Source organism: Dufourea novaeangliae, unplaced genomic scaffold, assembly GCF_001272555.1.
Source record: "Dufourea novaeangliae isolate 0120121106 unplaced genomic scaffold, ASM127255v1 scaffold221, whole genome shotgun sequence".
Classification (NCBI taxonomy): domain Eukaryota; kingdom Metazoa; phylum Arthropoda; class Insecta; order Hymenoptera; family Halictidae; genus Dufourea; species Dufourea novaeangliae.
Window position 1 is genome coordinate 3,053,330 of NW_015374115.1, and position 26,279 is coordinate 3,079,608.

General features: G+C 39.6%; 1 protein-coding gene across 1 annotated transcript in view; it reads left to right on the plus strand.

Moving 5' to 3' along the window:
* The first annotated feature begins 773 nt into the window (after nucleotides 1-773).
* Nucleotides 774-26,279, plus strand: part of LOC107191062 — a 46,592-nt gene continuing 21,086 nt past the window's right edge. Inside the window, exon 1 of the mRNA XM_015580008.1 lies at nucleotides 774-830. Within this exon, the coding sequence (XP_015435494.1) occupies nucleotides 774-830 (57 nt within the window). The remainder of the gene's footprint in view (nucleotides 831-26,279) is intronic.

The window sequence follows — 26,279 nt, forward strand, 5'->3', positions numbered from 1 at the left end:
TAATTTTTACCTAAATTAGTCATCCGTTTGATCTTTGTTTGTTTCTGTTTTTGTTAAGATTTAATAAATGAAGTTTTGTTAAATCCATGGTCCATTGGCTGGTATCCAAAGTTTAATAGAGTCACACAAAATGAGTGCCCTTGAAAAATCATGAAAAAAAAGAGTTGACAAAAACTTTGCTATAATCACGTTAAAGCTCTCTTGAAATAATGCTATACCTGATAAAAAAATTTTCGATCGAACTGCTAATAACAGAGTAATCTCTACTGATCACGATTCGTGGTTCGCCATGTATAGGGCAAAGGTACAACCGAAAATACCGGTATAATACCGGTGTTTCACGTTTCGGTAGAAGTCCCTGCTGCATAGTGGTATTTTCCAGGTCGCGGAGCCACTTCGGAAAAGCGTGTGCTCGTCCCTGGTCGCCAACTAACGGGGAAAAATCAACGGGGACGCGCCTTTCGTCTTCGCCTCCTCCCCCCTAAGGCATTGATTGAAGTTTGTCTTCCGTCAGGGAATCAAAATCGTCGCGCGACTTCCGTCTCGACGGGACCGTTATTCCATTACGCACGTCACGCGTGTCAACTGTCGAATAAAGGGCAAACAAAAAGGCGCGGGGCACGACTGCGACGCCGAGCAGACGACGTGGCGAGAGATGAAGCGGAGGATGCAGATGCGAGAGGACGGTGAATTTATATTCGGTGTCTTTGCAAATAGCTCCATTCCGTGCGAGAACCTTGAAACGTTGGATGGAACTCGGAGAACGTGATAGGATGGTTGCACCAGTAAATGAACATGTACCAGTGAATCAACATTATATGTCAGTACAAGTAAATTAAGTTCTTAAAATAAGCAAATGATTAAATGTTAAATGATTGTTTTCACTTCCTTGTTTTATATACAAACAATTTTATAATTTTATTTAACGATCCCAGTACAATATTTAAACAAAATTTATTACTGTGGAAGTTTTATCTATGAAGTATTAGTATAATTTCTGTACGCTGTGGAAATGTTAAGAAACGATTTAATGTTGTGATAGTCAACAGTTATATAGAGACGAAAAACGTGGTTGAAAATAGTTTCATTACATTTTCCGATTTTATACGTTGTGATCCTTTTTGCAACTAAAGTTCTTTTTTCATCGGCTAATCAACACTATTATATAAATAAAATGGGTACGTTTTTTATAGGATAGTACATTAATTGTAGAAGATATAGGTACATTTTTTAATGAATGTTTGGTGAAGGTTTTCTTAATGTATCTCCAAATTTTTGTTATAAAAAAAATTGTCCGTAAATTATATCCCTTATAAGTGGCATAATGTGTGTAAATTCGTCTGCAGACTACTTGTTTAATCATACGCGATTAATTAGTCGCGAGACCTCTTCTTCTTGTTCTCCTTCATTGCTCTCTGGTTTACTCAATCATTATTAAAAGTCAGATATAATTTATTACATAAGAGAAGCTATTCTTTTCAAATATTTAGAAAGTACGTATTTTCAATTTTCTAAAAAGTCGGAGTCCGAGGTCACCGGACACGTCTGCCATTTGCAATTCGTTTCTTGCCGATGATCAATGATTTGGTGAAACTTTGAATCCGATTAGCTTCCGGCCGGAAATGTCCCCGTCCCTTGAAAATTGATCTTTGAACTTGTTATCTCGAACCGTCGCGGTCTTTACACGAAAAACTATCCGTGGACCTCCGTGAACGGAAGATTTATTCGAGATGTTCGAGCGAAACTGCATCGAGATAACGCGTAACGGACACGGACGTAATGATTACACGGCAATTAATCTCGTATATAAAATATCATAGAGATACTTTATCTAAATTGTCCCTTAATCTACTCATCTGAATATAGACCACAAACGAATAATAGTCATGACTATATAATAAGTCCATCTTGGACCTTTCACCACTGATCTAACTCGTGACTAGAAAACAAGGATACAAATTGATACCGTCATTTGACAATGGAACCACCAGACCCAGCAAAATAACGGATTTCAAATTTCTTGTTTTAAAATTACTACAATTATAACGGTGTTCTTGTCGGAATCTATCGATTTTTTGCTCGGCCGGAAGACTCGCGCTCTGATTGTTCGGAGCTTTCCGTTAATATCTTGTTAACAAAGCCTCGTATAACATTTTCGCTAAGGAAAATATTCTCTCAAATCATCCCACGAACCCCTCATTTCCAAGAGTCGAAACTATTTTGGGACACCCTGTACAGATTTTCAGTATGCAAAAATGTAATTGGAATTTCGTTAATAATTACAATAGTTTTAATTCTTCTTGAAAAACCAGAATGTTGCATATTAATGGACATATTGCCAGATCGTCGTTTCCATTTCAGTTCGAGAAAACATAGAAAACCTCTGAAAATTTACACAATGGCGTCAAAAACCGCCTGGAATAAAAAATTCTTCAGAACCAAATAATGCTCCCAGATCGACGATAGAAAACGAGCAGGGTGTCCGCCGCGGAAAAATTCCGCCACGATACGGGATCGTCATTTCCATTTCAGTTCGAGGAAACAGAAAACCTCTGAAAATTTACACAATGGCGTCAAAAACCGCCTGAAATAAAAAATTCTTCAGAACCAAATAATGCTCCCAGATCGACGATAGAAAACGAGCAGGGTGTCCGCCGCGGAAAAATTCCGCCACGATGTGGGATCGTCGTTTCGATTTCAGTTTGAAGAAAGGTGGGAGACCGATGAAAGGGGATGCCCGGCGTCGGGGGTCTTTGAACTCATTCCACCGCGGCACAGCCACCCCCCCCCCTTTCCCACCGTATCCTCCGATACGAATTCACGACATTCCCTTTTAGGAACGAACACGACCGTATGGGCTCTTACCCGCTCGGGCCGCGTGCATACATGCAACCCTTGGCTGTCGCGTGCGAGACGCCGTCGAAATATGAAAGCGCGTATCCTGACGTTTCCTTTAATATTCTTTTCCCAGCCGCCTCCTCTGCCTCCTCCACCTCCAGTCGACGCCCCGCACGGTTTCTATGCTCGCCGTGGAAACGCGGAACGAGCGTGACCGAGGAAGACGGTGGGGGGGGGGTGGAAAGGGGGTGGAATGCAGTCGAAAAAAGGGAAAAGAAACGACTGAAGGAAAGTGAATGGTAGGGGGAGTAGAGCAAGATTCGGGGAGGATTCATTTTTTAATGCTTTGCGGACGGATGGAAATCTGGGAGGATTTAGTTGGTGTTGGGAAATGGTACTTTGGGGGTGTTAGTTTTAGAGGAGGAATTAGTGGGCGATTGTTTGGTCATATCTTGGGAACAATATGGTATGTACCTACTTTACAGGGTGATTGATATAGAATATCTAAATATTTTATATAACAGAATATCTAAATATTTTATATAAAGGAATATCTAAATATTTTATATCTAAAGTTTTCGATCTACCGTTAAATAGTTAGTAAGAGGAGTAACTATAATAAATTAAAATACGTGTGTATACTTCTGGGATGTTTAAAGGTAATTCGTCATTAAAATTAACTAAATGGGAGTGCCTACGAAAGCGATGAAAATTGAGGAAAGATTTTATAATATAAAAGCGTCTCGATATAACTGTACATAAATTAAGGTAAATGAAAATTTAAAAGGTGGAATTCTCTACGTTCCAAGCCTTAATGTAATTACACAAGTACTTAGTCGCGGAAGAAGAAATAAAAGTTGAATATAACGTAAAGAAATTGCTATTAATGTAATAGGAGCGTTACACGTGTAAAAGGTAGGAACGGAGGCGTACTGTATTTCCGCGGAAAGCGCTCGTGTTTCGAAAGAAACCGTAACAAGTAGTGTTATAAGAAGATTTAGGGGAAATCTGAAGCGTCGGGGATTTAAAGAAAATAATACTGGAAAGAAGTATCCATAAGAATAACGAGAGATGAGCGAGAAAAACTAGAGGAAACGACGAGGGGCACACAGGAAGAAACGGAGTTACCGCGTTTAAAGTGATAAACCGCTGAAACATTAAAAAGTTGGAGTTGAAAAAACGGTCAAAAATTCTGCGTTAAATCGATACAAAAAAAAACAAAAACACGAGAAGCCAAAGGGGTAACGAACGAATCCGTTTGAAGGAATCGAAAATGGCGGAGAGCAATGAATAAAAGATCGAGAGGTTAGAAGCGATACAGGAATAGGAGAAAGTGATTTACACACTTTTACCTGCTCGAAAAACAATGGAAAAGTCACGCGTGTCTGCGTACGGATACAACTGGAAGGCAGAAAAAGGTTGAAGAACACCGCGATACTGTTTACGCGCGTCTTCGCGTTTCCCCAAAAGCGAAACAAATGGAATAAAACTGCAGCAGGTGATTCTACGGGGGACTGCGTACGGATACAACTGGAAGGCAGAAAAAGGTTGAAGAACACCGCGATACTGTTTACGCGTGTCTTCGCGTTTCCCCAAAAGCGAAACAAATGGAATAAAACTGCAGCAGGTGATTCTACGGGGGAAGGCGCGAAATAAGAAAACAAAATGCTGAATGGAAACGGCTGAAAAGGAGAAATAAGAGTGCCGTGGCGAGAGAGAGAGAAGGACAGAATTTATTAGCCGGGAACGAAATGAAAGAAAGCACAATGCGAGGAAGAAGGGGTAGCAGGAGCGAGGAGCTTAAAGATAACAAGATGGCGAAGGCACGACGGAAACAAACGAAACAGAGGTTCTCAAAGTTTTTCTTGCGACCTGTGGTTTTCTGTGAATAACTTTGCACACTAGTTATGTTTGTAGTGGAGATATTTGACTTTAGACACAATGGATATTGGATATATTGAACACTAGATACACTGTTGCACTGAATATTAGATTACTGTACACTAGAGCCTCTAGAACTTGGATATCCTGAACACTAGATAGACCGAATATGCAAGTTGCATTGGACACTAATTTTGTTCTAAATAAGTACAATAAATTTATAGTACATCTTAAACAATATGACTATTAGATATATGTATTTAATATTGAATGAACTGAAAATATTGGAAAGTGCACGATTACACAATTCTCATTTGTACAAAATTGTAATTAGAATGTGAATATTAGTCCATCGTTAATTACAAAATTTTCTGAACATCGTACAAGAGTTTACACAATTATACATGGTAACTTTCAGGAAATATGTATAATAATATATTAGCTTCGTCCTTTAGAAAAACGATCTTGAAAGTAAAGAATATCCTGGAAGGAGAAAGCTTCTTAATAAAAAAGAATCTATTAACAAAATTTCGAAAATGCACATTTCAACAAATAAATCTTTACACATTCACACATCACTTTTTAGTGGTAACTGACGTTAAATAGTAATTCTTGAAGTGTCATGAATTAAACCTTCAAGCTGCAAGTCAACATATGACTATTTACTGCACAGTGACATAACTCAAAATTTACAGTTTTTGAGTTATTAGTGTAGACACAACGGTTGAATCCTGAGCTTCGAAAACATACGTCAGGACAGTCACTTTAATATGATATTCGTACAAAATTATAACGACCAAAACATTCAAACTTATTTCCCCTAAAATGGTAATTTTGAGTTATGTTGTTATTGCAGCAAAATGAACGATATATCTACATAATTGTCTTGTCAACTATTATTAAAACAAAAAACTGCGTATTATTAAATGCACTAATGAACAATTGAATATCTTATCATTAGGAATAATTCTAAGACAATATTTCTTCTGTATTTACTGCTTCAACAATCGAGTATTTAGATAAAAGAAACGCAATTTTCTCCTTTAACAGTTGGAATCTAAATTCTTCTGAACCTAAATAAATCTGAAACAATAGCATATGTTACGAATAATAAGATATTTATCCAGAAGCTACTCTCCCAAACCCGTGAATTGTCATAAACATCGGGTCCTGGCAATAATCAGAGTAATTGAACGCTTCGTCGACAAGTATGTCACCTCGTGCGACCACAATTTCATTAATCAGACAATCCTGATGCAGAACGCAAGGTGGAGAACGCGTCCCAAGGCAATGGGAACCCCTGGAACAGCTCCGGTATCTGCATGCGTTTCTGTGTACACGTCAATTTGCGAAATAAGTAGAGCCGCATTCAGAGCGCAGGTGTGCAGTATCGAGGAAACGCAGCCGGATCCCGTTCCTCAAGCAGTATGCCACTGTCGCTCATCGTGCTTAATTTTAACGACGAACGGAGCCATTTAATGAAGATAATTAGACGAATCCCGATGATGCAGTAGAAGACATGGTAACAGTGACGAATATCAATCGTAATGTGAAGATATTATTGTTGATCTGGCAGCTATTTGAAGATTCTAACAATTACTTTGACAATTCATTGCCATTATGTAGTCTTCTCTGTGATCGGTAGTTGACCTTATGTTGGTATCCTGGTGGTTACAGGTGGTTGATCTTGCGATGGTATCTTGGTGATCACCTGTGATCGACACTTGGCCTTATAATGGTGTTCTGATAGCTACTGGTGACTGGCTATTACCCTTATTGTGGTATCCTAGTAGTAATTTGTGATCGACAATTGGCCTTATTCTGGTGATAATTGGTCACCTATTTGTATAACCTTATAGTGGTTCCTGATATCATCTGTGATTGACGCTTGGCCTTGTGATGATGTCCTGGTCATCAATGGTGAACGAAGGCATCGAATTTTTGAACACTTTCTTTGTGGTCCACGTAAGATCCCGTATTTCCAAATTGTGTACTCACGTAAGTAATGTTAGGAATGAATAACACTGTTTCTATTTGATCTCGACGAACGAATTGTATAAATAATTTTGTTTAAAATAGAAAGTAAAATAGAAAATAAATTAGTTTTAAATAGAATACTTTAGAATACTTAATGAAGTAGAATTGTAATCCTAAGAAGTTTGGTAACTTTACTGAACATGTAGGACTTATGGCCAGTAATAAAGATAAATCGCCTGCAGTAAAAATGTGTAAAAATAATACAATCTTATTGTGTAGAAATAGTTCAATCTTATTTAACCCTGCTGTATATTATTTATTTATATTTTGAAATGATTTTGCTTATGAAATGGAAAAACACAAAAAGTAGATGTGAAATTTAAATGCTTTGGACGTGAAAAAGAAATATTTAAAAATATAATACTTATCCAAATATAATCTTCATTTCGGGTCATATAGATCCGAAGAGAACAACAGGATTAATCATAGTATACGTGCTATTTTAGTATTATACACTTATGATAATGAAAATTTCATTGTAACGTAGAAAATTCACTGATCAGACAACATGTTGAGCGAGGAAAAAAGAAAATTCTGTTTCCGTTTCCGGTGCATCGAACACGCGGAAAAACGTATGGCATGATAGTTTCCGGAAATGATGAAACTGATTCCCTCATATGGTGTGAATTAACACCTATTTTAACAGATCATGAAAGATTTTATTAAGCATTGTACTACCCTTAACACGTAAAGAACGAAACCCCACTTGATCGCTCGTTTTATTTAGCATGAATGGAAAAACAAGTAATCCTGTGATTGGTTATTCGGATGTTTGGGTGTAGACGTTAGCTGGTAATTTAGATCTTAGCTTATTTCATTTTTTGTTCTGAGGCGATAAAGAGCTTTCAAATGCCACTCGGTGAGTAAGCTGATTAAAAGCTTGGAGAGCATTGCGCTCTGAGCTTATAACGATAATAACAATATGGAGGCAATCCTGCTCGGTGGATATTGCTTCCCTTGAAACTACGAAGGAACATATAGGAGGGGTAATGGTGTAATCTACAATTTAGTGGATGTTACGATCAGAAATACAATAATCTAGTTTCACCAAACTTACAGTTTGTAACTAATTGTGTTGAGTGACTTAAAGCCACAATTCCAATAGTTCAAAGTACAGTAATAAATGGACTATAGATTTTTATGCAAATTCGGATTTTTGTGATGTAATTTACTGAATTGAAATTATGTGAAAAATTTGTTTCTTTTATTAAAGGTTTCATTAGATCCAAAGTAACGTAGAATTTATACTCACATTTCCCAAAATTTTTACTGTGTTCTAGATATTCACGTTTCAATTCGTATATTAAATATATTTTATTATGCACGACACTGTAGGACAGATATATCTTTTTTTGTTAGATTCTAATTGTAAGTAACAAGATTAATGAAAGATATTTAACTAATTCTACTATTTCTCCAAAGTACTTCGAAGTTTCGTTAAATGAATAGAATTTTTTAATAGCGTTCCGTTAACGTGAATCTTTTGAATCGATTCTAAGATCATCTCTAGAATTCTGAAACGTACTTTTGGGACAGTAGAAATTATTCTTGAACTATAATTTCTATATCGTGATTATCTATATTATCGGACTTATAAAATAATTTTAATAACACTGATAAAATATTCTTTAAAATGGAAATTTAGAAACAGCAGAAATAATGAAAACAAATGAACGGTCGCTACAAATACTGTGATTTAATTATTTATTACAATCGTTCATTCATTCATTATAAGACTGTGGATTTTATGCATTCATGGATCATATGAAATTCAATATAATACAAAATTTGAGAACGTTCATTCAGGTTTTCATTTTATTTCCAACCTACCAAAACTCTTAACAAGTTAAATATAAATTATTCTTCGCGTTCAGTCTCCAAAAATCAATCCATAATTTACTATATTTGCATAAAAACCCGCAGTCTACTTACTGTACTTAATTGCCACTTAACATTCACATCATAAAAAAATCACAGTAAGAAAACCGTAAAATAAACTACACCCACAGCTTTCATTCACACACAAACAGCAGAGACCATTCGGGAATCCGGATTCGCGAGCGCATCAGCACTCGAAAACCGAGATTACCGTGCCGCCAGCCGAACAATTACCGTATTATAACCGACTGCGGGAATCAAAGTGATCTATGAAACGTAATTATAGCGAGAAATTCCAGTTCCTTAATTCTCCCCCCCGCCCCTGTCGTGATCCAAGCGGCAACTAACGCGCCCGTTAATTTCGAAATCCAATCGTCCCGGATTACAATTTGTATCTTGCTAAAAATCGTCTCCAGGGGCAGAAAGGGAGGAAACATTTCACCACGGTGTCGTGAGCTCGTCTCCGTTTTCCGTCCACCCATTTTCTCTCATCCTCTTTTTTCCCGCCGTCAGACGGATGATAGAAGGTAGGGAACGCAGTGGAAGAGTAGGAAAAAATCGGATTGTCCAGTTTGTTGGGCCGGCAGCGCTGACTCCGCAGGCTCAGCCAGTAATACATCAAGAGCTTACCGACCCCTCAAACGTAAAATACCCATCTAACAACCCGGCCCATCCAACCCCCGTCCGTCGCGTCTTCCTCTACCATACCCACCTAACTCTGTCGTGCAGCTTCAGTTTCCTTCGTGTATTTTGTACACAACCCTGCACGGGTTCACCCTTCTGAACGGACACGAAGCGAAGCATTCGTGGATTCTTCTCCCCCTCCCCCTCGAGGTGGAAAAATTGTGCACGTTGCAACTGCACTCTGGACGTGTTATTCAAGAACCGCCAGCGATCGTGGATGTTCGCCTGAGTGTGAAAGACGGTATTTGTCACGCGTACAATAAGCTTCGATGAATTACCGAGAACGTTGGGTGAATTATTTGTTCGATGCGGTGGGACTGGCGAATTATAATATGTACAATGGGAGACAAAAGTATTCGTAACTTATTTAACGCTAGAACTACCAAGCAAGTCAAAATGACCCGTCAATACACTCTTACAACGATGATTAAAATGTTATGACTAGACTGTGAAATACAAGAAAATATTAAACTTTCATCGGATCCAACGATTGTCCCCCACTGTATGTCCCTACTGAAAGTGTGACAACAATTGAGAGAAATATTTTGTGGGTGAAAATTATATATTACGTTTAACAATGAAGAAATTAATTTTTTTTTTTACAATTTAGTTAAATATTCTTTGGGTTTCGAGGGTCTTTAATTCTTCAACGCTGTGTGTGGCGTATGCGTTACATGCAGAAAATTATATTTCCAAGGATTTTGTCGTGAAAATACAGATAACACTGAGACCATTTTTGAGTTAACCATTTATGAGTTAAAATTATAAAAATAGTTAATAAAATCGTAGAAAACCGTCTGTAATCAGGAAAAGAGAAGAAGTCTTAAGAGAGAAATGCACTCACGTGAACCGAAACCGAAAATTGTTTCAATTTTGAAATATCAATTTTTCGACCCATATTTATTAGAACTTGTTTTCAGTATTTGGCATGCATTATTATCTACACCAGAAATTACGAACCCTTTTTTATTTCACCCTATATATGATAAATAATTACAAATTTAATGTTACCATTTCACTAAGTAAATAAACTGAATAAAAAAAAAATAGAATATTTCAGAATTATTCATTTCAGCTATTCTCTACCGAAATCCTCTGAGGCTTTTCTATCCGCTTCTGTTCTAAAACCATTCTATCCTGATGAAGGTTAGCAGCGTTTGCGGACAACTGAATCAGGTTAGAATCTCTCCTTTGCACCTGTGTATCCTTACGTCTGTCCGTAAAACAATACCAAGACATTTTGTCGCCCTGAGACCCTATTCTACCCAACACGTATAGAAGCTACTGAATCATTCAAGTACTTCAATCAGATTTAGCTGACTTACAGGCTCGATATGCCCGTAGTAGACTGTCTGGCTTTCGCCCAGCAAATCCTCCGACTCCTGGACACCGAAGTGATAGCAAACAGGACTCCCGGTAATCGTCCTTGGAGGGATCGTGGGAACGCTGATTCGACCGTCGAGACTTGACCGATGCAACTGATAACCCCCTGCCATCCCCTTTTCCACCACGGCCGAAGTTCTGCTGGGTGGCTCGAGAGTGGCCAAACTTCCTTTTCCGCGGGTGGAAGTTCGACGACCCTAGTACCGCGTCGCCATTGGATGACGATGAGCCTAAGGTAACCACGAGCAACGCTGTTGCTGTTGTTACCGAGCAAGGGGGTTGGGAGGGCAAGGGTTGGAGTTGGATGATGCCTGGCCTCGATTTCCCGTGACTCACAGAGCTACCTAACCCAGGCACCCCGGCCAGGAATCCGCCTTTGAAGGGGAGCTCCCGTTCTGACTGCATAATGAGTCTTTCTACTTACGTGGCATCCCCACATCCTTCCCAAGAAACGCCAAGGAGAACTTCATGTTCCCGTTGCACGCTGTCTTTCGACCCGATGACTCCATTCCGGGCGGAAGGAACGTTGTGTAGTTCCGATTAGTTGGGGAATTTCGAAGAATTTTAACGATGAATAGAATATTGCCATTTATTTAACACAAGTGATCTGTTTTAGCGGCAATTGTCCTTGTTGTAGAACATGGAAAATTGCAGAGATTCTAAAATGTATCGAATTCAAGCCTGGAAAACTGTTTGCAACAACTTGGCTATGTCAACTGGCTTAAATACCACACGAACTCGTTGAGCAACTCGACACTTATTTTGGTAATAGTGTACTAGTAGATTAAACTCTTTTTGAATCTTTTCAATACAAGAATTTATTCAATAAGGTCATTGAAATTGATTTTTTAATATTCTCTGGTACTTTTTACGACCACATTTTAAGAGAAAATAGTCTCTATTGTTTGCTGTCCTTTATCCCTTCAAGAGCCAGCAACCCTCTCGCGTATTCTGATCCTGTGTATCGATGTCCAGTCGCTTCTGATGAAGTAGACTGGCAATGTTTGCCCGACGTGGAAGACAAAATCTAGTGTATAGCCGTGAACCAACACCGATGTGCGTCGCAAAAAAACTTAAAACCTTTTGTTTATTAATTTCTTTAAATCTATTTTGTTTAATTCTATATTCGCATAAACATCCGCAGTCTACTCATTACGTATTAAAAATCCCCAAATCTCCAGCTATCAGGATCGCGCACCACCGTCGGTTGGTTCCACGCGAGACATAAATCCATCAGGGTATCCGCCCCCGTGGGTTCCATTCAAGGGGAACAGGACAGGGGTCGCGCAAACTCCTTTCAATTTGCCAACAACAAATACATAAATCACCGTGGCCAAACGCGTTGGGGTATCTCGCGGCCCGGGATCGAATTTCCGCCGGTAAGGAATAGCCGGGACGGCCGCTGTAAAAGTCTCGCGAAAGCCTTTCGGGCTTCCTTGGAACCCGCCCATCCTGAACTTCCACGGCCAGAAAGATCTCGCAGAACTACGGAGTCGTTCTTCCCGATAAGCGTGGCGGATAATGAGTAATAGGCTGCTTATTTTCGAAGTTCCTTTTGCGCCGAAGTTCACTGAAGGCCGAATCGCACGGAAAACGGAAGATGACGACCTGTGGGTGGAGGGGATAGAACGCAAGGGAAAGGGGTGGTCGGAGGTACCGGCAGATAATACTATTAATTTACTTCCAAGAATCGTAAAATTACGATGAAACTTTAAATTGGATATTTTATCTGAGAATCTCACGGTGTGCTCGGCCACGTTCGCTCTTTCAGCCACCCAACCCTCCCCCAACCCTATCTTCCGCCATTCCGTTTCTCGTCCCTGTATCCACGTCTCCTTTCGTTCCATCTTCGGCACTCGGATCCATCCTTCTCGGTCCTGGGTTCGCATGCCATTCAAGGGAACAACGTTTCTATTGAACGAGCTGTCTAATCGGTCTTATCGCTGGAATATTCCTCGCGAGCTTTTTAATGGCGGTCTATCAAAGCGGTGGAGTTGGGGAGGGGGGAACGGAAGTACGTAATCAAGGAAGCTATTAAGCCATCCGGGCACCATGGGTCGAGGAACGGAAAAGGAGGTTTTCTATGGTCTTTCTGAGAATTATGTGGAGTAACTGGGGGGAGACGATACATCATGTATTTGCGACGATGGTGGATTTTTGTGTGGAACTTCCGGAAATCGAGCGGAAGTGGAAGAATTCTTTAGAAAGCACGGAAGTTGCAACTGGGCTGTCGTAACACGTGTGAGTAACTTTCTAGTAAATTTTTTCCTTTCAATAAAATAAGTTTTGGTATGGTTCATGGAAGTTTAGGATAATAAAAAGATAAATTCGTAGAAGTCTGTTTCATTGAAAGGGAGATTCTAGCTGTGATAGAACGTTTGTGAATACTAGTATTGCGGTTGATGGATTAAGTAAGTACTCAAAAATAATAATTCTAATTCCTTTAGACCTTCAAAACAAACTTCTTGGATAATTTTTCTTATTTTAATTCTCTCATATCCTCAATAAACCTATTTCTTTCAAAAAACTTTTCGTTCCTATTAAAAGGCAACATCTAATGTGTGCATATCCAAAATATGGATCAACATCCCAAGTGTCACCATTAGACTGTAGATGTTTATGTAAATTCAGAATTTTAGACATTAATTTATAAACATAAAAGTCGGATAGAAATTTAGTTCTGGTACCAGATGTCTTATTATGTTGACAGTACTATATGTATAAATATCATTGAGTTTTATAAAAATCTTTATTTTACTGCATTTTGCATCTTAAAATTTGCTATAACCTACGCAGCCTAGTCATGACAACTTTCAAGTCCTTGCATACAAAAACGCTTCTTGCCCTCTTCGCCATTTAATTACCTAAATAAAAAATACTACTGTCAACCTACGACTAACCCTTCAAAACCAGTATTTCTTGAATTTCCAACTTCCTCATTTCCCAAATAAGTAATCACAAAATTGTACACCTCTGGTTTCTCTTTATATTCTTTACTTTATTCTTCAAACAGTGAAAACCTTAAACATACATCGACGTGAAAAAGCTCGGTTTCATGCAAGATCCCGTCGATTCCCAGGGCGGAAGCGGGCGCCCACGGCCATGAATTCCACGATTTTTCGCCGGATGATACAGCCTGTTCAAAATTCAATATCGTAGAAACACGTCGCCAATATTATGATATTTCTAAACTCATAATACCTGGTGGATAACATTGCGTGGCATGACGTGAGGACGCTGTTGGAAAGGGGTCGATGTTCGTCTCTCCAGTGGGAAGGGGTGGGAGGGATGAACGAGACAGGGGTTGAGGGTCAAAAGTCAAGAGGATCGTCCCATATTGGAAGACCTCTAATACAAAGTCACTGCGTCGAGGACTCACCCCCCATAGGCGAAAACATTCTGAATACGTTTAATATCCACATAGCTGTTATCGTAACGGGTAGGATAGAACGAACGCGATCCAATTTGTTCTGTCTACTGCTTTCATTGTGGAATATGTTTTTTTTACGATTACTGTAATTACTAGACTGCGGAATTTATACATTCATAGCATACGCAATTGTCTGTAATTTAAGATAATAACAAGTTTAATATAGTTTAATGAGATTTTTATTTTGTTTTGAGCCCAATATTTCGCTCAATATGGTAAAAAAAAATTACTTCCGATCGTAGTATCTGTAAGTTAATCTTTAATGCATGATATTTGTATAAACATCCGCAGTCTAATGATTACTCAGAATGGAAACATTTTTTGTACAACATATTGTCAAATGGATCTTCTATTTGGAGGTAATTACAGACAGAAGGAAAGAAATTTTATATAAAATTGGGCTGACCATTGACAAAAAAACATTGTGGACCCATAGAAGTTACCATGTACCAACTCAATATTTTAACGTGTACTACAGAAACATTCTTCAGTTTTCTTCCGCGAAAATTCCCCCCCCCCCCCCGTATCCCGTCAAGAGTTACGCCCCCGTCCACCATAAATCGTTCGTCTAACGAGCTTCTAAATTTCACCGCGGAAAATCCTCAATAAAATTTTACCAGAAGCATACCGTATCACGATCGCATTAGCGGCCCCCGGAATAGACGTCACATAATTACCCGGTTAAGTCCCTCTCTCCGCAGAATGAAAGGACCAAAAAAATTAGGGGTGGGAGCGTGGATACGGTTAAAGTAGTCGAGACACGTCCTCTTTCCTTCGAGCAGTTAAATTCAATTTACACGTCGCCGTCCGCAGAAGGAGAACGCAAGAAAGGCGACGGCCATTTTACCTGAGGGATGCCTTTAAGCCGAAACGTGCCGCGATAATGTAACACGGCTCGGATAATGGAACTTATGATATATCATCGCGACGGTATGGATAGGATGATCCCGCATTCACCCCGTCGACCTCTCTACACGTTGTAATATCTTCCTACGAAGAGGCCCGGCCGGCTTTTGCTCGACGACACGGAACGGATTAGAATGTCCCTGGCACGAAACAAAACTTCCTCGAGGATAAATTTCTGCAAATTTCATGGATTATTTAATCTACTCACAGGAGAAGTTGGAGTAATTATCGTGTAAACCGATAAAGAATCCAGTATTTCGTTTAATGAACTTGTAACTGTAAGCATTTTCGTGCTCTGGAAAACATATTATTCGAAAAGGCGACAATTTTTGTATGTTGTTTTAGACATTTTATGAGGGATTTTCACGTGACCATTACACGTTCTCACAGAATAAAAGGCACTAACAAGTCGAAATCCAGTCATAGTACCCTCATAAAAACCGACTTGACAGGACAGTCATACTTACATATCATCATTCAAATTCATTTTCCCGCCAAAGTTCTCTAAAAATGGCGGCCAACATTCGAGATAGCTAACAAATATTGCAACGAGGCGTCATATACGTTTGATTCCGTCAACAGTAAATATGAAACACAAAATAATGTAGAGTAATCATCGATAGAAATTTTAATAATCTTTTCCGTTGATATCTGTGCTTTATCTTTTTTCGTGCAATAAAAACAAGATTCCCTGTTCGGAAAGGGCCACGAAAAAAAAGCGCGAGAGGCTTTGAATCATGATGGCGGCCGATTATCAGTGAATTAACCGTTCAAATCGACGGCAACGAACACGCGTACAAATCGCACGGCCACAGAGTTAAGCTCCATTCATCTGTCGTTGAACGCCGCCGCTCCCCTCTGGTCCTTCTGCCTCCCGTGGCTACGTGAGATCCGGCGTCACCGCAGGGCTTAAACGGCTTTAAGGATTTCTCTGAAGGCACGGAACGTGCCCCTCGCCCCAGCAACGATTCACCCTTTTTATATACAATGTAAATTCCCCGTCCCTGCCCGCGGCTGTCGCCGTTTTCACGGTACGTAATCAGAAAATTTGCCGGAAATATTAACACCTTCGCTGCGCGAGTCTGTAACTCTGTATCCACGGAACAGACTGTGCAGGCTTTACGTTGGGATTTTGAGTATCTTTTCAAGCCCCTGTTTTTGTAATTGAAATTGGCGTCGTCTAAGGAAATATAAGGGTATGCTTGTAAGAAATAATGAATTTGAGAGCAGTAGTAAATTACAAAAATTCTATGCAATAATATCCTTTAAGATTCTTCTGCTAGGGTCTATTAGGTAGCCTTTTACCATACTGAACTGCTATAGTTTATGGAATTGATCACTTTGGCAAATAAAGGGCTCATACAAGTGTTATTACAAAGTACCTTTAAGACATAAAGGGTTAAATAATTCTTTGTACCTTTAACACGTTGGCTTCCTCAGTGAAAAAAATCGTACGTAGCCAGACATACTTTATTTCGTCTTTTAAGTCATAAGACGTAGAAAACATATGCGTTCAGTTAACAGAGTCTGTTGACCTTGTTTTAAGTTATAAACTACAATATTAATTTTACCAAATTTCGCAACGTTATTTAAATAATTCAGCCTCAAAGTACGTGTCACCCATATTCGGGTGACATGGCAGTGACAGTGTTAGCAAGTATCAGGACATAATCAATGTTTCAAACCTTCGCAGAAAAGAACCGTGCCCCTAAAACTCGCGGCGTCCCAGCTAAAAACCTCTACACAGGATCCTTACCTCTGACAGTTCCATAAACCCGCCAGGCTTCATCCGAAACGACGCAGGTACTCCTCCGGACACTTCTTAAGCTTAGACATCCTTCCCAACATCCCTAAACACTCTTCTCGCGCCAATCGAGAACCTCCTGGCGAAAATTCCCAAGATCGTAGAGGAACCTTAACCCGGGCCCGTAAAACTCGAGTCAACTGTACGAGTCAAGAGAGTGCGCCGTGAAACACGACACGAAGTAAACTCTTAACGCCGTACACCCCGGCGAAAAGCATCACGAGCAACGTGTCCCAAGGGATCGTTCCGGCGAGCCCATTGTTCCCATCGCCGGCATGTACAACGCTCAGAATCAGACGAAGTGTAACAAACCGTGATGCGACGAGGTTAGGTTCGCGCGTCGTCGACGGTCGAACAACACCTCATCCCTCGAACGGGCCGCCTCCCCCTCTCCCGCCCCACCGAGGATGAACCGCAGACGAGCGAAGCGGACGGTTCCGTGCCATCCTTACCTTTCTCGCGGCACATTAACCTTAACGACCTTTTAGACGGTTCCTTTTTTTTTTTGGAAGCACGGATTTTTTCCATGCCAGTCCCTGAGATTGCCGTGTCGCCAGCTCAGCGCCTCTTAATGTTGGCTTTTTCTCCTGTTCTTCCGTCCTCCGAACGCCCCCCCCCCCCACTCATTTTTCTTGGGACAGGCTAACCCGGCGTAGGTACCGACGACTCCAGTTTTGATGTACTATTAGCGTTTTTTGTTACCATCTCCCACCAGCTAACTATTATCCGACGATATTACCGGGAGTTTCGCCCCTCGGTGGGTGGAAATTGCGACTCGTTCCGCGACGGTTTTTGCGAGAGCCACGAGAAGCGACTCGCGGATTTCTTGAAGTCGCTGTCAAAGATGGCGGCTATTGTTGATCTTCCTTTTTGCGGATCCAGTTGGTTTTTAATGGTGAATTGCTGGGTTTATTTAACATTTAATTTCAGTGTGTGAGTGGTATTTAGTGAGTGACGATGGGGTGGATTTGGGTTAGTGTATTTAATGTTTTTGCATCATTTATTGAGATTATGGATATTCATCGCGTACGCGCAGAGGATAGTTTTATTAGAGTGGCAAGTAAAGGGGTGGTTTACATACGAGCTACATTTTACTACAGGACTTACTGCCAATCTTTTCAACAAGCTCGTTATTTTACAAATATAAAGGCTCCCACAAACCAACATAGATTTTTTATAGATAAATTTTTCCAGACATTTTTCGCATTGGTGTGAACAGTCTCACAAGACCCCATGCATTTTAAACTGTTGCGAATCTGCCGCCGGAAAATATTCGCTACCGCTGCGAATATTTCGCGTTGGTTTGTGGGAGCTTTAATAGAAACACATTTATCCTTAGTAGTTCCACTGTTAAGGACAGTTTGCAAACTAGCGGTCCCACTGCATTGTAACCAGCTGACAAGCTTTCTGATCCGACTGTACATGCAACGTCTTCGACCATCCCTCCAACAACGCGTGACACAGAAACGATTGCAGGAGCGAGCCTCGAAAATCCGTCGAAAAGAACCCCCGTGAACATTATGCAAAAGATACTACCCTCTGATCGTAGGAAGGATACTCGGTATCCGCGCTTCCTGGATCCTACAGAAAAAAGGTACCTACGAGGTATCTCCAGGGGCTCTGTCTCGTCCAAGCTCCCGAGCCTAATGGGAAACGATGTGAAGGGGTGGGGGGGGGAGGCTTAATTACAGGTTGCGGCGGATATTAAGGGTATGCACGGCAGCTCAGTATAAACGCTGCAGCTGTCGTATGTGTATATGTGTGTGTGTGTGTGTGTCTATCGGTCGAAATTGGCTACGATACGAGCCTGGCTGAGACAGAGGAGCCAAGCCGAGGACCATGTGGAAAATGGTGTGCAATGACAGGAAGAAGAGAGCGAACCAGTGCGCGGCACAGATTGACGGATAAGTAACAGAGGAAAAAGCCTGTGGCAGATGTGCAATGATGGGGTGGGGGATGAACGAGAGAATAAAAGCTAGAGGGAGGGAGGATTTCCGTGGAAGATGCTTCACCGGTGTGTTACAGCGAGCATTAAATGGCCATAATTCAAATCCCCTGGCAGCTCTAAAATAAACCAATTAGGGGACCTGCCGCGACCGGATATTAAGATCCAGCCCGGAGATACGAAGACCACCCCTAGCGATATTATCGTCTTTCGCCGTCCTGGTGTCCACATCGATGAATCTGTGTTGTGTGGTTGGTTTTACACACGTGCCGTTGGACCGGTACAAACAAACACTGGTGAACATTATCGCGATATCGGACACATAGTTACCGCGGACCCGACACAATCGGTAAACCTCTTTAGCACAAAGCAAATGGGGGATCACTGATTCAACAGAGGGTTGGAAGGGGTACGGACTCCAGCGCCCTTTGGAACGCGTACACGGGGGAGAGCAATTTTACAGTCGTTTCGATGAACGTGGTGAGTCGGTTGTTTGAACCGTTGCGTGTTATAGGTTCGGAAATTTTCGGTTATTTTGCTTGATCGTTGCGCTGCGAACGGTTCGATGCGATATTTCGTTCTGTGTAATATGTTGAAGTTTGTGGGACGTTTGAAGGGATAAGTTTCTGCGCGTTTTAATACATTTTCTTGCTGTGAGGGAAATAGTCGGAAATGGACTGCGTATGTTTATGCAAATATTGATTATTTAAGTATGTTACACAACGAGTTACGAATGTTTTTCCGTCATATGGTATAAACAGCCATCCTTCAAAATTGTGTTCTTTCTGATTGTTTTATGACATGTACGAAACTTGGGTTTCCCTAGCCCAATTACCTAAAAAACTGTTTATCTGGACGAATTTGTCTCCTTTTTGGTTTGGGTACTCAACGTTCTGCTGTAAATGCTTTCAAATCACTTTGCAAGATTCTCTGCATTTTGAAATAACCTCTATTTGAAATTTTGTTTTCGAGCTCTTAAATTTTCGTTCAGTAACTATAACTATTTAATTGAATGTATGATTAATAGTTGTGTTCTCTTAAAAACATTTTTAAATTTCTGCCAATTTAGGGATGACGGCTATACGAATACCGTAAAGATCGTCTTGGTCACGCGAAAAGCTCCTCGGCCATTAGGGTAACTCGTGTCGGAGATAGGGACCGCGGCACGGTATCCGTTTTATTGTGGATTCAAGAAAATTGAAGCATAATTGTTCGTCATGCGATGATACGTCCCTTCCCCTTTGGAAGTTCGTTCGAAATTCCATGCATTCGGGAAATGGGATGAATATTCAGTCGAGCCTCAAGACGGCACGAGACACACGACTCGTCCGCTTAATAATTATTAATTATCACGGTACACATGTACGCTATGCCTCGAAATTTCATGGAATATCCCGTGCAAGCTACCATTAACGAACTACGATTGTAAACGCGACAGCAAATAAAATACAGAAGTCTATAAATATTTGGGCGTAGCACATAAAATATGTGATTTTACTGATAGCTTTATTTCACGTTACTTTTATGAATGAAAATTATTAATATACATTGTTTATTTATTGCAATATTACACAGTGTATTTGATTCTCCTTTAACACTTTGATTGCCACGTCCCCAAATATGAGTGACACGTACATTGCAAAGAAACTGGATTATTTAAACACTGTTACAAAATTTTTGCGTAACATTAACATTGCAGTGTAGTTTAAAACAAGACCGAGAGCTCATAATTAAACGCATATATTTCACACTACCAAGCCTCTATTAACTAAACGCATATATTTTCGACGATTTATGACTTTAAAAAGGAAATAAAGTGTGTCTGACTACGTACGGCCTCTTCCACTGCGGCAGTCAACGTGTTAAAGTACTATCTAATGTAAAAATAAAATAAGTTATGTTAAACGTTAAAGTTAATTAAGGTAGAGAATCAATCTCAGTTAAATTCGGCTATGTTCAATAACATAGACATTTAAGCCAAATCTATAAATAAACTTTATAAAGATGCATGGAAGTTTCTGCTAAAAAATACTGTTCAGCGATGATGACATTCAGTGAAAAGATTGTAATTAAAATGTCTTCAAAGAGTCATCTCAAAATTGAGTATAATAATTATTTAATAAATATAAGATGAATGTAACATTTGTATTTCAATGAAAAATGTGTATAAAGTCTATTAAAATTCGTATAATGTTCAATGTAATATCAGGTGCCGATAATAAAACGACCATTGCATGTGCCACAATTGAATAATTGTAGCCATAAATACATATTATATTCAACTAAGACAATTTGCAATAAGGAACCTCATATTTTAAGCGTTACACTATAATAACAGTATGTTAAAGGAACAGGTTATGTAAATATAATTATATATAATATATAATTATTATATATAAACTATAAATTATATATAATTAAGGTAATTAGTATAGGTGATTTTGTTTTTTTTTTATATAAAGAAAGCTATGACTTTAGGTGGTTTTAGTATATTTTTATTGCAAAGGTGTAATATATTATATTACCAATAATTTTTAGTATCACGCATCATAATTCCGTTATCATATCAACATTAATTTGGGCGCCTTTTTATATCCTCTTTCTTGACGCTATTTAACTTGTCATAAATAACGAATCCGTCCCAGTAGATAAGCTGCTGTAATGACGTTGCAGAAATTGTGTATGAAACGATAATGTCGTTATAAAAGTTTTATCGGATAATATTATTTAGTGCTTTATCCAGATTTTTATCCAGCGTCACTGGTACATTATCAGCTTCGCGCGGCTATATTCTTGGATTAATCATTGTAACGGGACTATTCACTTCGCTGATTAACTATTCGACTAAAGTAAAATAAGATTATACTCTTTGTCATATGGAACACGTATCTCATAAAGTAATCTAACTAATTCCTTTTTGATTAATCACGAATTTATTTAATATTAGGCTGTGACACCTTTATGTAGAACTGATCTTAATCACTCTATACTGAAATACTATATTATGAAATATAGTATACAAATCATTTTTGTGACCACCAACCATTTTATTACAGTTTCTTTATACTTTAACGCACGATAAACAGCATAATTTATGTAACATGTAATTGTGAAGTTTCGTGATGATCGAAAATTAGACTAGAACCTACAGTGAATCCTCGATGAGTGTTCGAAAACTCGTCGCCACTAAACATTAAATATTTCATAAATGGCTGTATAGGGTTGAAACAAATATCATTGGCTTCAGAATTCGAAGCTCCATCACTGTGCCAAACCTCATTAGAAAGTCAGCTATACACCTGGGAATCTCTCCTTGTCAGTGCCGAGAAACATTCAAGCACAAAAAAATTTTTTTCTAATTTTTAAAAAATTTTAACCGTTTTAAAAATAATAGGTAGTAATGTTCAATTCCAATTCCATTCTTCAGAAGATCGATTCCCTTGGATACCACATCACTACCACCTATCATATAACACATACACTAACGGCCAAAAGTATGGGACCAGGTCTGATAATTAAAGAAAGAGTAAAATATTATTCTACAAAGAGTTAATGAAGGTACACATTTTAAAACTGATGGGAAGTGATTTGTCTACGTACACATTCCGTAACTTTCATTTTATCGTAACAGAATAATGAATTACTGTTCCATCAATCATGAACTCTGTTCCCATACTTTCAGCCGTCAGTGTATGTGTTACACATATCAGTGACGTGTTACCCAAGGGAATCGATCTTCGAAAGAATCGAATCGGAAGGGAACATCTCTAATAATAGGTCCCCCAAACAACAATAATTTCCAGCAGTCGTATTATGTTCCAATCGATTCACCTAAAATTGTAATAAAAAATCTCTAGTATTTCGTTACGAACTCGAACATATAAACTTTTAATGAATCATTCAGCAAACTCTCCGTCCAATGTCCACTTTGAAACTCTAGGAGTTCACCTGGTATATAGTACCTTTGACTCTGGATCGTAACCGGCCAGGTACTCCGAGTCACAATGGTCCTTATTATGATTCGCTATTAAATCTGTCCGCTCAAGTGAGAGATTATATAGCGGGTGGCGAGAATGGGAGTGCAAAGAAAACAGATAGTAGAAGTGTCAGGGAATAAGAATGCGGACACACGGATAAAAATTACAGATCCCAACCATATATTCGCGGTGAAGATGCTCTGCCAGTGACTTCTCCTGGCCAAGCTTGCCAACGCCTTCCGTATATAATGGCCCGTATAAGTCCCGGCCGGGTCAACACACGACGAATTGTCTCCGTGTATGCGACTCTAGGAAGCTCGATTGTCTCACCGCCACATGCACGCAAGAACTTTCCTAAATAAGAGGAACCCTTTTTAAGGGACATCCTGGCAGTGTAGCTTGCAGATGTTACTGAACGAGTAGACCGTGGATGTTTGTATGAATTCACGTTTTTTTTACAAATTTATTTTTCTCGTTCAGAATTAGGTACACTGTGCCAATCATAAACATTGGGACACTTATCGAATATGAAACGAGTCTGATAAGATGTTACGAAATCATTGACAGTCTGAAATACGTTTCTTTAATGGGATCTTAAAGCTCGTGGGACAACATTTATTTAAATATAAAGTGATAAAAGTAGGTAAAAATATATCACTTTTTCTCTATACAGACCGGGGTCCTAATACTTATGAACAGTATACACACTAACGCTCATAAGTGCTAGGACAATTGGTTTGTATGAAGAAGCTTGAAGTTCCATAAAAATTACATACCTATTTTATAGTAACATAAGCGTTATTCATTCGGCTTTAATATCCTTTAAGCAGTATTTATTTCAGGCTGTGAGCAATTTTCTAATGCCTTGTAACGTTTACTATGTACTTATTCGATAAGTGTCCTAATACATATGAACGACAATGTACATACAGTACTGACACATCAACCGGTTCCAATTACGTGATCCATCCCTGTACCACGGTGTCACTACCACCCCCTTAATATTCCCCCAGTTCCCCTTAATTACGTGTCTCCTCAAAGAAATACCACGATCAAAATTCCACGTTCGACGAAAAAAACGATTCATCCTGATTCCTAGGTAGAACAAATTTTTTCTCTTCCCCAGAAAGAGTAAGGGAATGGGAAACGAGGGAAGAAGCTACCCATGGAAATTTAAGGAAAGATCCTCCGCGACCAGCTCTCATCAGAGTCCCCTCGGTCCGCTTTCAGCACGCCATCGACGTCCGATGGTTGAAAAGCCGTCGCCCTTTGAAGGACTGGAAAAAGTTGTGGAAAGTTGAAAAAGCCTCTCCCCCCTGGGTTCGTTTCTCTGCCCCCTTTTTCCCTGTCACGGTCTCCCTTCTGCATACGCCGGTCGTCGCGTCATCCTCGCCGCGGAATCGGTTCCGATCGACTTTATATAAGTTGGACCGTCGTGTAAATCAAAGGACGCAATTAATCGGAGTCTGATTGCAATACTTGGCGGACTTTCAATATCCAATTTCTGTCGGAAAAGCTCGGTTGCCCGTGGCCCCCCCTCCACGAGGGGTGTCCTCTACCCCACGACTTTCACCTCTTTCCGAGTGTACCAGCCAAGCAGAGGGGGCTAGCGTTATCTTCTTGCTGGACACCGTTCAGCCAGGCTCTTTTGTGCGTTTCATGCCCCTCGAACCACCCTTTCTCTCTCTTTCTGCCATCGTCTAACACAAAGTTTCCAGCGAGCTTCAATTTCTGGAGGCTGAATCGAAAAATTGCTTTTCGTTTCGGAACGATCGAGAACGCGGTTCAACGGGAGGCTTGATACCCTTTTGGGGATCTGCTTAATTCGATGAAATCCTACCGCCTCGGATCACGCAGTTCTCGTCCTGTTCGGGGGTTGCAATCCTTTTAATCGAAACGTGGAAGCTCCTCGTCGGTGAATTGTTACACGTTTGGTTTTAGTGTACCCTTTTTCGGAAGTGACGAGATTTTCATTTGTAGACTGCGGATTTTTATGCAGAGTGACGTTTTGTAGAGTAATTCACGCGGACCGGAACAAATATAAGTATATTTGTTTAATCCGATTTTAGTTTAGATGTAGTTTGATTCGAGGAATAGAATGAAGAATGAAGTGAATTGTTACACGTTTGGATTTAACGAGTGACGAGATTTTCATTTCAAGACTAGATTTTTATGCAAAATGACGTTTTGTTGAGTAATTCGTACAATTATGTAAGAATAAGTATAGGGCTTTTTTTGTTTTCTGAAAAAGCTTATTCGGTTCGGGATATGGAGAAAACTCGTTGCGTCTGATGAAAGTTTTGTTTTTTGTTGTATTTTATAGAACACTATAGGCTATAAATGCATAAAATCCGAACGCCTATTCGTTTGTAAACTTTTTGATGTACGAAAGAACAGTTCTGTGCCATATGGTCAGATAACTTTAGTTGTCGATCTGTCAATAGCAATTTGGTATATATTTGTTTTGAAGACTATACTTGCATATTATAAGATCACATTTTTGTCTGTTTCATTTTGCAATTTAACTTATTTTTCTTAATAGTTACACAATAATACCAAGAGATGGTAAAAAGATGCAGAGAGTGTATACTTCGCGATCGTTTCACCGATTCCAACGTTGTTTCCGTCGGTCCTCCGCGTCGCCGTCTGACTCTGCGACCCGTTTAAGGGGGGGTCGGCCGATAATGATGCAAATCGGACGCGAAGCCCACTGACACGTTCGTTCAGAATGTCCTAAGATAGTTTGCAGTACGTGTAACGTCCGTCTTTACGACGTTTCACGAGCCAGCTGAAAATTTTTCCCCGTTTCCTCCCCGCCGTCGCCGTCGGAATCTCGTTTGCAAAGAACGCGCGCGGAATATCGAGAAACGACAACGAGGACACGACTTTTCTTCGGGGTCTTTCACCGGGTTAAACTCAAAATACCCCGCAACATGGTCGAACGAGAACTTTCCTAAACGATATCTCCATTGATTACGGAACCTTTCCAGCGCTAAGAACGCCTCGACTATTCGATTTCAAACGAATACAGGCTGTATTTCGTTTTTCACATTGTCGAGATTCTTTTTTGTTCTTTAATTTGTTTATCATATTTTATTTCGGAAATTAAATGAGCAACAAGCGTCCTTAACACGTTGACTGCCACAGTGAAAAAGGCCGTACGTAGCCAGACATACTTTATTTCGTTTTTTAAGTCATAAATTGTCGAAAATATTTATGTTTAGTTAATAGAGGTTGTAGGTCTTGTTTTAAATTATACTGCGATATTAATTTCATGCAAACATTTTATAACATTGTTTAAATAATCCAGACACTTGTCAATGTACGTGTCACCCATATTTGGGTGACGTGACACTCAAAGTGTTAAATATTAATAAACAAGCTGTAAAGGGGCAATTGAACAGAATTTTCTGGTATATTTTATTATAATTTGATATTAATTGATAAGCATAAAAATCAGATGGAAATTGTGTTCCTATATTAAATGTCTTATTATGTTGATCATAATATATATAT